The sequence below is a fragment of the Triticum aestivum genome, chromosome 5D (genome assembly GCF_018294505.1).
Source record: "Triticum aestivum cultivar Chinese Spring chromosome 5D, IWGSC CS RefSeq v2.1, whole genome shotgun sequence".
NCBI lineage: Eukaryota > Viridiplantae > Streptophyta > Magnoliopsida > Poales > Poaceae > Triticum > Triticum aestivum.
In genome coordinates, this window is record NC_057808.1 from 289,760,956 (window position 1) to 289,772,196 (window position 11,241).

At 44.0% G+C, this 11,241-nt stretch overlaps 1 protein-coding gene across 2 annotated transcripts; it reads right to left on the reverse strand.

Annotated features, from left to right (window-relative positions):
• Nucleotides 1-754: 754 nt before the first annotated feature.
• On the reverse strand, nucleotides 755-7,505 carry LOC123121199 (lipid phosphate phosphatase 2). 2 transcript variants are annotated; one of them, XM_044541116.1, is made up of 8 exons: nucleotides 7,205-7,505; nucleotides 3,223-3,444; nucleotides 3,029-3,116; nucleotides 2,841-2,950; nucleotides 2,606-2,699; nucleotides 1,714-1,902; nucleotides 1,546-1,605; nucleotides 755-1,468 (listed from the first exon to the last, which is right to left on the reverse strand). In XM_044541116.1, exons 2-8 carry the CDS (start codon nucleotides 3,436-3,438, stop codon nucleotides 1,287-1,289), a joined length of 939 nt encoding a protein of 312 aa, XP_044397051.1. In that variant the 5' UTR covers nucleotides 3,439-3,444; nucleotides 7,205-7,505; the 3' UTR covers nucleotides 755-1,286. The 2 variants fall into 2 exon arrangements, with proteins under 2 accessions (XP_044397051.1, XP_044397052.1); XM_044541117.1 differs by lacking the exon at nucleotides 7,205-7,505 and adding an exon at nucleotides 6,575-6,833.
• Between the last annotated feature and the right edge of the window lie 3,736 nt (nucleotides 7,506-11,241).

Consider the following 11,241-nt stretch of genomic DNA (forward strand, 5'->3'; position numbering starts at 1 on the left):
ACAAGATTACCAATATTATCTAACAAGCCAAAATAAGAAAAATAAAAACACGAACGCATTCAAGCCAAATATGTCATATTTGTAATTGTTGCGGATGACACTTGCAGTTATTTGTCAACTGTACGGGCATTACCTGATGAACTGCTCGGGGTACATTACAAGCAAGCAATATAAACAACTTTGCCTCTACACCAGAAAAGCATGCTGTTGCTTTGTCACACAAACAACAAAAGACAGAGTCGTGCATTCCGCCGCGACGCGATCTGCGCATATTCCAGTAGCTACTTGCCCTGGTCGTGTACGTTGGCATACCCTGGACCTGGAGAAGCATGAGGAGGAGGGACAGGAGCAGCCGGCGCTGGTGGTGGTGGATAGCTGTCGACTGGCGCCGGCGCCGGCTCCGGCACCGGAGAAGATGGCTTCTCGCCACAGCAGCTGAGCCGTAAATCGCCGAGGCAGGAGAGCTTGCCAGATGTGTTCCCCATGTTATATGCCCTCCCGTATGGAATGTTATGATAATTGCTCTCTCCAGTCTAGTCGCTATATATGGATGCCAAAATCATAGATTAATGCAAGATAATACGAAGGCAGCATCACATTCTCTCGTCACTCATAGCACGAAACTCCCAAATGCTTGGCTTGGCGACTTTGACTGTAAAACAAGCACTCTTTTGCCAAAAAAAAACAGTAAGGAGAAATCCCTTCTGTTTCCCTCAAAATCAAGGGGAAAAAAGAACCAAGGCACGCACTAGAGTTGAATATAATGCCATCCATGTGAACTGAATGTGGTTCCAGGCCCTACTTCTTAAGAACAACATGTAATGGAACTTTACCCGATTACAGCTTAGCAATGTGGTTCGACCAGCTTAGCATCCAGCAAGTCTTTGCTTCTGGCTTCATCACTGTGCAGACAACCAAACTTCACACTTCGCGTAACAAGTCAACCATGTATACATACTGCTTGCTCAAGAGCAAGATCAACCATCGCTCAGGGACTCAGGGGGCAGAGAGCAAGAAATAATGCAACATGTTCACCGCCGTGGACGACGAAGCACTCCACTAGGTAATGTACAGCTGATCCTTACGAGGCTAACTATCCAGTTAACACAAACCAAACCTCTATTAAACACTGAAAACCCATACAGAGGTTGACGAAACGACAGCTCTATAATACACCAAACTGTCCATGAGAAAACAGCTCTTCCCTGCCATGTGTATCGAAAACACGCCCATGAAGAAGGTCAGGACGATCATGGTACTTCAGCTAGTCGTATGGTCCGGTCCTCCTAGTTTCCATATCTCCTGCCAGACTCCATGGTGTCGAGAATAGGACTCGTGTCTCTTAGGGCGATCCCACCCTGACCTTCCCCTTCTTCGGTCTCCGTGGGTGGTCGCACGCTGAAGGAGTTTGCAATGCCACTGTTGCGTGCCTCGGCTAGCTGGAGGGTGTATGCGTGAGGCCACAGTCCTGCAATGCAAATTGCTACTGTTATTACTGCAAAACACGGAAACTCGATAGGTGATAAAACAGGTAAAAGGAGGCACCATCTGCATCATAAGGATATGGGAAAAATTGCAGGTAACAAAATGAAGCCACTGTGAGACCTGCAAAGGGAACAGGAAACAACAGGAGAAGAAAATAATTATATGCATTTTTTGAAAAAATATAGAAGGTCACCTATGTGAATTTACACAACTACGGAAATGGCAAACCTAGAACAGCTCCTGCAACCACATCTTGCCAGTGATGCCAGTAGTCATCCACTCGAGAAACAGCAACAAGTGCAGCAGTAAGTAGAGGCAGAACAATAATGCACAGCTTTGCAATATGACCTTTACGGTCAAAAACTGCGATTTTCCCAGTCAAGTACCATGTAAGGAAGCCTAGGCCGGCGAAAGACCCTGGAATAGATTAACACAAGGTGAAAGAAAACACGGTTATTAGATGATCGAGCCATGACCTATTTGACGGAACTGTAACAGCACTACCATAGATGCTAGACGTGCCTAATGAAAGATTGAGACTTGCCATACCCCACTTCTGATATTGAATTGGCCTAAAAACTTTTTCCTTTTACTTAGAAGAAATGCTTCTGACTGGACTTGCATTTCACCACACCCTTGAGACAAGGCTAAGGCTAGGCCAATTTTGTGGGGCCTCTAATCAAACACATGACTGATGTGCATTGTCTAATCAAACTACTTCACACAACTACTACACTAAGCAGCAGCCAAGCATCTAAACTGGAAGGCGGCACACCACTGCACTTTCGTGCCTGCCACTTCCTGGTTCACTGCGACATCACACCAAAGTAGCCAATGCACCAGGCTGTCTCATGCCCAATTGTGGCCTAGCCACCTGTCAGAGCTCCCCTGGCTCCATGACTGCCAGAAGCAGCCCAACCCAGGTCCCAGCACGGACTGTCAAAAGGATTATCACAAGGGTGTAAAAAACGTCTTCATGTAATGGAGTTTTAAAGAAAGAATGCCTCAGGCATAGCTGAGCAACAAATGCCTGACACCAATAACCCCTCATACAACGGGGAAAATATATAGGCTAGAATATAACTCTAACATTACCAAAGGAATATTAAGCATCACTTACATGATGAGTGTCCACTTGGGAAGCTCTTGTGACCTTCTTTGATGACACTCTTCTCTCCATGGCACAGAACGCCAGTAGTGACATTATCATAGAGCTGAAAATAGAGTCCTTCGATGAGTTTTGGTCAATTTGGACTCCATACATGATAAGAGCAATTGAACAGTGGGTAGGTCAACAAAGATGAACTTGTGGCTGGAAAAAGTGGAGTTCCAGGGTAGTAATCTACTAATCTTACATCCTTTCCATCTGGGAAACAGCGCCAGAAGAAATCAGGACGTGGTCGGCCAACTCCATCCTTAATGGCATCAGTAATCACCGCAGTTATGAGCACCGAATAAAGAATACCTACAAAATTATATGTGTTTCATTATTTCTTGTACATACAATATAAACATATTCATATGCCCAAGAATATGTAAATACCCAGTATGCCATGGTGCAAATCATAGATATTCTTCTTCTTGAAGTAAATTCCACCAAAGATGACACATGGCAAGACAATTCCAATGAGCTGCAAATCAGGCGGGTTATAAAATTGGAACTATCTTTTGAATGGCACACAAAATGATGCAAGCGGTGGAAAAAATGAGTCCAAAATTAGCAGCACAAGAACACACCGGAACAGCCCAAAAGGGCACAGTATTGCCCTTTAATGGATATCTCAAGTCAGTCATCATGTCCTTCCCAATGAAGCGGTGAAAAGGCTCGATTATATTCAACAGTCCATCTATGACAGCAAGGAGGAGAAGTATTATCCAGTCATACATGTGGAGTCTTGCCACTTTGGCTCCATGGGACTTTATAGTGTAACATCCTAACTGGATATCCGCCATTATGTCCTATAAATAAAAAAGGGAGCAAGACAAATAATTGGTGAGTAAAGTTGCAATAATTACAAGATAGACTGGATGTAATGCAGCTATGATTAATGAAATAGAAGATAAAATAAAAAAAGAATTAATAACAAAAACAGGAGCACAAATACTTGCAGTTGTAGCATTTCAAATGAAGACAGTGTTACTCTGCTTGACTGGCTTTTTGTAGATAATTATCTATCCCTTTATTTCCTCAGTTTAATCATAGCAAATAGTGCTCCTACAATTCCAAATAAGTTGCGAACTTGACTGGAAAATGATTACATTTATAGGCTATAGTTTCCAATTATCAAACATTAGCGTCTCATATAAAACTAGCATAAACACAGTGATTAAGGAATGTCGAATAAAAAACATGACAACCCAAAGAGCCCACTGTAGTGAGCATGAAAATCCTCGCCCAATCAAATTTGAAGTAATAAAACAATTATGAGAAAGCCATTATCAACATGATTTATCACCTGGGAAAAATATGCAGGCTATAACTACAAACCACAGTAGATAAAAAGTTTGTTCTCGTAGTAAACATCACAACCCAAAGGTTCTACCCTAGGAAGCATGAAGACCAAGTCAAGTTCCTAACATAGAACCACTTCAGAGGGCCAGTATAAACAATTCAACATGATTTATCTAGGACTTAGTTATATCAATTTGGAGTGCTGGCTACAACTTCCAAAACATCACATTACACTGAGGCGTGCAGGGATACCATAATGAATATTTCCAGGAAAGTAGCATGTTCCAAAAAAATCAGTACAAGGTCGGTTAGTCTACTAATATTGATGATCACTAACAAACAATTAATATCCAACTTATGGAATGTCAACAAAACCCTGAAACCTCTGAGATTTGGGTAACAATTCACAACAATCAGAAATGTAATTAAATACCATGAACGTCTAATCTGTTGCTGTCAACTAAACAGTAAGGTTGCATCCCTCCCACTGTAATCATTTGTTCAGTCAACAAAAGAAGAGTTGAATGTTGATAGAGGCTTGGGACATCCATCGACCTCCAATTAAGGTGATAATTAGAAAATGCTAATCCTAGTCCAGGAATCTAGAGAGCTGACAACATAACAAGTCACCCGCAAAAAAAAACAAAAACAAAAACATAACAAGTCTGGGCAACTAACATAATTATTAAGTTCCAGGATAATTGGGATGGTGGAAAACTGGCCCTTGCGTCGCTCTCCCTAGAGCAACTCGAGGGCGACCCAAACCCTAGCCCCAGCGTCTCGAGAGCAACTCGAAGGCTGGCCCGTGTGGCTCTTGGCGACAGTGGCAGTGAGGTTCCCTCCTGGTGCGCCCCTCTTGCAGGGCCAGAAACCAGGGCGGCGGCCCTGGAAGGCGGGCTGCGCGGACTGCTCCCTGGTGGCGGCAGTGTTGGCTGCTTTCCTTGTCCATGTGGGCAGTGGGTGGTCCTAACAAGGACGGCACAGTACGCCGGTGAAAGCTAGGCCTTTGGGTTTTGCATCCCTCTTGGGGGCTTCACCGCAGTTCCCCCATCCCCTTTCAGAGTCCCAGGTGACAACCCATGTCCATCTTGTCAGACTCGGCGGCAGCGCAACGTGACGTTACCCCTCCTGGCATGCCACCAGAGATCCCAATTCCCTTCTGGGTGTGGTGTGATGGCTTCTTCGGCAGGCATGGATGGTGACTTGGAGCATCTTCGGTTCGAGATGAATGGTGGCTCTGTTGTGCCGTCTCTTCATGTGACTACATCGGCAGTTGCCCCAGTCCCTTCTGCTCGCTCGCAGAGTCGCGCTCCTCCGTCCGGAGCAAGTTTGATAGAGCATTGCGTCGCAGTCCAGTGATTTTATCCAGGGGATGTCGGTTCGCTTGTGGTCGGCTCCTTCTGGTGCTTCTTGTTGTGGCTATGCAGCTGCTGTTCTTTTCCTTGGCCGCAAGCTAGCATCATCCAGCAGTGCACTCCTCGTAACGTTTCCAGGCTAGGGGCTTGGTGTTCATTCTGTGTTGTTTGCTCTGCTCGCTTTGTTTAGCATGGTTTTCTTTGATCTGCTTTGAAAGAGGGTTGCCTCAACACCATGTATCCTTCGGCCGTGTGGCTTATAAAACAGGATGAAAGCCTATTCTCTAAACATTATCATGTCCCACAGATAACAGATGAAACCAACATCAAGCAGTGATAGCGTTTGTCATATAAATTTCACTCTTGATTCTTCTTAAACTCAGGAGACCATAAATATTTTTAAAAACGCTAACCTCAAATAAGTACCAGTACAAGTCTACAATTGTGTGAAAGAATATGCAAAACTTAAGATGCCATTCAGTTGATAGAAAGTAAATGGCTTGGAATTCTTTTAGAGATGTCAGCAGCAACTTACTGGCCCACATCTAAGTTACAAATTATTTCTACTCATAATCCTGTCTTGGTATATTTATTATTTCACACAATTATTCTCTTTATGTAACTGGTTCCTAAACAGTTGATAGTTCCCTATATGACTTCACATCACAAAAGAATAGAAAGGCCGGCATGATCTATAAAACTATGAGCGCAGACTAATAATGGGCAGAACAGGAACACTGTAATTTACACTAGAATTGAATCCTTGTATAGACAAGCTACTCTGATCATATTAAGGATTGCAGAAACAAGAAGGGCTTGGTAGGGCTAATATTGCAGTTATAGTCTTCTAGGAATATATATTTCTGATTTAGGTGCTGGAAATTACTCAAAGTATTAAAACACTTTTCATATGGAAGAAAGCAGAGCTGGAGTATTCATATGCAACAACAAAGGTTTGAACAAAACAACAATGGTACAGCCAGCATCAGTGTTCTGCTATCAATGTAAATTTTGGCTTTATTTCTTCCATCACTTGAGGAAAGGTTTAAGAATGCAAAGATCTGACCGTCAGTATCACCATCACTATACATGAAAGACTGCAAAGATTGAAGTACTAAACGGTCAAATAAACCAGAACAACATGGAAATCTTCCTTGTACCAAACAACTAAACGAATTTAGGTTGAAAATCCAACTACTTGAAGCTGACAAACCCAAGGAGTAAACTGAATCATGTAACTATAAGCTCTTAGCTACCCTGACAATCAACACAGTGCACGTACCTCCGAAACTGAGAAAACACAGTGCCGATCGCTGATAGAACTGTGGAAGCCTCACTGTAGCCAAAACTCCCAAGTCACAGAACAAATAATGTCGACCTTTACTTTAGTCCTGAAACAGGCCAGCTTCGAAGCTAATAGCCAAAACTCGTTCGGCTGATTCGACCACTTGACCCTTAAAACACTGGAAACGGTTGGCTCGACGTCGAAATTTCCAAGCCAACTGGCAGTAAAGATTGAATGGGTACGGCCTAGAGCAGCTATCTATCTATTGCTGGTACGTATATATCACTTTAAAGATCGTCGGTGGAGCGGTTGTTTGCCCACTGCCGCTTGACTCTTAGCCTCTAGGGGACGGCCGTATCAATGTTTGGCACCAAACCCTGTTGACGCGGTTAGGAGGGCCCGATTCTGCGCTATGAACAGTACGAACCTAACCAAAACCATGGAGTGGGTGGACTGGATTTCTGAAGCAGCAGCACACTCGCAGCGGGGATAAATAAGTACTAAAATTAAAGGAAAAGAAGGAGGAGATTCGGGTGGATTGCCCCCGGGTGCAGCGAAGGAAAGACACGATACTCCGGAACAAAAATAAATCCAAACTCGAGGAAGAATCAGGACAGCGTTCCTTACCGACGAGAGAAGCAACCGAGCGGAGTCGGATCTCCAGCGCTCCGCCCTGGAGGATGCCGGGGAGAAGACGGTGTTCCGCGCCGCCGGCGACGGTGGGCCGCGCGACGGATGGATTGCGGGGCTGGAAAAGAAGAAGAGTAGACGAGGGTTGGTGAGGGGATTATTATTGGTCCTTTTGTTTTTGATTGACGAGGATAAAGTAGAGAGGGGAATTCCTCTTTGCTTTTCAAATGATTTTGAATCTACTCTACAGTGCTGCTATATGAAACCGTCTGGTAGGTAGTGTTGTGGTGGGCGGTGTGGGCCCAGACAAACGCTTGAGAGTTGAGGCCTGTCCAGATACTCGAGACGACAACCTTTGTTGACTGCTGCTATGGGGCGCGTGCCGCCGTGCGAGAACGACCACAGCCAATGGTTTTACTACCCATTTTGAATGAATTAGGCTAGTCATACTGGGGAGTAAGGGGTGTTTGGTTCAGGGACTTTTTAGTCCCAGTGACTAGAAAAAGTCCCTAAAAAGTCCTTAGAAACTAAATGGGAGGGACTTTTTCTACGGGAACTAGAAAAAGACTCTACTAAAAAGTCTTTTTTGATTAGTCCCTGGGACTAGAAAAAGTCCTAGGACTTCTGAACCAAACACCCAAACACCCCCTAACTTAGAGGGTGCTTGGATCAAGAGACTTATTTTAGTCTGACTAAAAATAGTCTTTTTAAGAGGCTAAAGTTCCAAGCACGCCCTAACTAAAGAGGGGCTAAAACTATTCTTGAGACTAAAAATTTTAGTCAGGGGTACTCCTACTAAAATGTGGATTAGTCCCCTCTCTCCTCATTTAACTCATCTCCTTTAACACGGGCGAGTTCTGGATTGGAGGGTTTGGAGAATAATAAATGCTCATTAACTTGATTTTAGTCTCTTTAGTACTTGGATCCAAGCATGAGTGAGGCTAGCAAGTTTTAGTCCCACTACTTTTAGTCATGAGACTAAAACGTATCCAAGCACCCTCTTAGACTAGTGTTATGCATATGACACTAGTCTAAGTTACTACCTTCATAATGCAAAGTAGTAACATAATAGTAGTATCATAGATGGCTTCATTTATTAACTTGTAGACTCATCTTGTCTTGGGAAGCGCTATGTTACAGTAACATATTATGTTACCACCTATCATTAACTACTTGCCACATAAGCAAAATTTTCTTGGAGTGCGCTATGTTACTTGCTAAGTTACTCCCACTATGACCAGCCTTATCCTCTCTTGTTCTAGATTTGCCACAGCTTTAATGTCTAAGAGCAAGTATAATAAGATGACCTAGGCGGGTTGTAAGGTCTTAAATATTACTATATTTTTGATGAGTTGGCGGAGAGAGAAGAGGAGAAAGAAAAGAAATGGACTACTAATTAACAACCAGCTGTAGCAACAAAGTACTCCCTCCGTCCTAAAATAAGTACAAAGTTGAGTCACTTATTTTGGGACGGAGGAAGTACTACATATTTATAAGCAACTATTATACCTGCCGGCTATAAGATTGGCTATGACATCGCAAGATCATCTAGTCAGCTGCTGGTTGTACTATTAACCATGCTCTAATGGAAATTTAGTAGTATATCATCATTTCGAATTCCGTCATTCTTTATATGGCCACACATCTATCTTAATATATGTGCATCTTTGTCACACCTAACTGTTGAACATGTCGCGTTTTAGTCGGCCAACACTCAGCATCATACAACACCGCCGATCGAATCGTCGTCCTATATAACTTGCCTTTTAGCTTCTGTGACACTCTTGTCACACGGAATGCCAGAAGCTTTGGCGCCATCTCATTCATCCGGCTTTGATTCGACTGTTCACATCTTCATCAATATCCCCATCTTTCTGAGCATTGATCCCAAACATCGAAAAGGTGTCTTTTTTAGGGACCATCTACCCATCAAGGCTAAGCTCCTCCTCCTCCTCGTGCGTAGTAGTACCGAAACGAACCTCATGTACTCGGCTTTAGTTCTACTAACTCCAAAACCTTTCGATTCCAAGGTTTGTCTCCATAGCTCTTAACTTTTTATTGACTCCCGTCCGGCTATCATCGACTAGCAGCATATCATCTGCAAAGAGAATACACCACGGGATATCTCCTTGTATATCCCTTGTGTTCTCATCCATCACCAAAGCAAAGGGATAAGGGCTCAAAGGTGATCCCTAGTGCAATCCTATTTTAATGGGGAAGTCATCAGTGTCGCCATCACTTGTTCGAACACTTGTCACAACATTATTGAAGGAAATATGCCCTAGAGGCAATAATAAACTTGTTATTTTATATTTTCTTATTCATGATAAAGGTTTATTATTCATGCTAGAATTGTATTGATCGGAAACTTAAATACATGTGTGAATACATAAACAAATATTGTGTCCCTAGTAAGCCTCTACTAGACTAGCTCGTTGATCAAAGATGGTTAAGGTTTCCTAACCATAGACATGTGTTGTCATTTGATAACGGGATTACATCATTAGGAGAATGATGTGATGGACAAGACCCATCCGTTAGCTTAGCATAATGATCGTTCAGTTTATTGCTATTGCTTTCTTCATGTCAAATACATATTTCTTCGACTATGAGATTATGCAACTCCAGGATACCGGAGGAATACCTTGTGTGCTATCAAACATCACAACGTAACTGGGTGATCATAAAGATGCTCTACAGGTATCTCCGAAGGTGTTTGTTGAGTAGGCATAGATCAAGATTAGGATTTTTCACTCCGAGTATCGGAGAGGTATCTCTGGGCCCTCTCGGTAATACACATCATAAGCTTGCAAGCAAACGACTAAGGAGTTAGTCATGAGGTGATGTATTACGGAACGAGTAAAGAGACTTGCCGGTAACGAGATTGAACTAGGTATAGAGATACCGACGATCGAATCTCGGGCAAGTAACATACCGATGGACAAAGGGAATTGCGTATGTTATCATAACGGTTTGACCGATAAAGATCTTCATAGAATATGTAGGAGCCAATATGGGCATCCAGGTTCTGCTATTGGTTATTGACCGGAGAGGTGTCTCGGTCATGTCTACATAGTTCTCAAACCCGTAGGGTCCGCACGCTTAACGTTCGATGACGATATAGTATTATATGAGTTATGTGATTTGGTGACCAAATGTTGTTCGGAGTCCCAGATGAGATCACAGACAGGGCGAGGAGTTTAGAAATGGTCGAGAGGTAAAGATTGATATATAGGACGATGGTATTCGGACGCCGGAAGTGTTTCGGGGGGTACCGGGTACTTTCGGGTCACCGGAAGGGGTTCCGGGCACCCCCGGCAAAAGATATGGGCCTTATGGGCCAAGAGGGAAACGCACCAGCCACAAGGGGCTGGTGCGCCCCCCATATGGGTCGGCCTAAGGAGGAGAAGGAAAGGGGAGAAGGGAAAGGTAAGTGTGGATTAGGATTCCCACTTCCTTCCCTCTCCCCCCTCTTTCCTTTCCCCTCCGACAAACATGGCAGGGGAGGGCGCGGCCAAGGGCAGGAGCCCAAGTAGGATTCCGACCTACTTGGGGCGCCCCTTGGCCTCTCCCCTGTCCCTCCCACCTATATATATGAGGAGGGGGCTCCTAGCACACCCCAGACAATTGCCTAGCCGTGTGCCGCGCCCCCCTCCACCGTTTACACCCCCGGTCATATTTTCGTAGTGCTTAAGAGAATCCCTACGGAGATCACTTCACCATCACCATCACCACGCCGTCGTGCTGATGAAACTCATCTACTATCTCGACGTCTTGCTGGATCAAGAAGGCGAGGGACGTCACCGAGCTGAAGTGTGCAGAACGCGGAGGTGTCGTGTGTTCGGTACTTGGTCGGTTGAAGCGCGAAGAAGTTCGGCTACATCAACCGTGTTATTTAACGCTTCCGCTTACGGTCTACAAGGGTACGTAAACACACTCTCCCCCTCGTTGTTATGCATCTCCGTGGATAGATCATTGCGTGTGCGTAGAAAAAAAAATATTTCATGCAACGATTCCCAACAGTGGCATCAGAG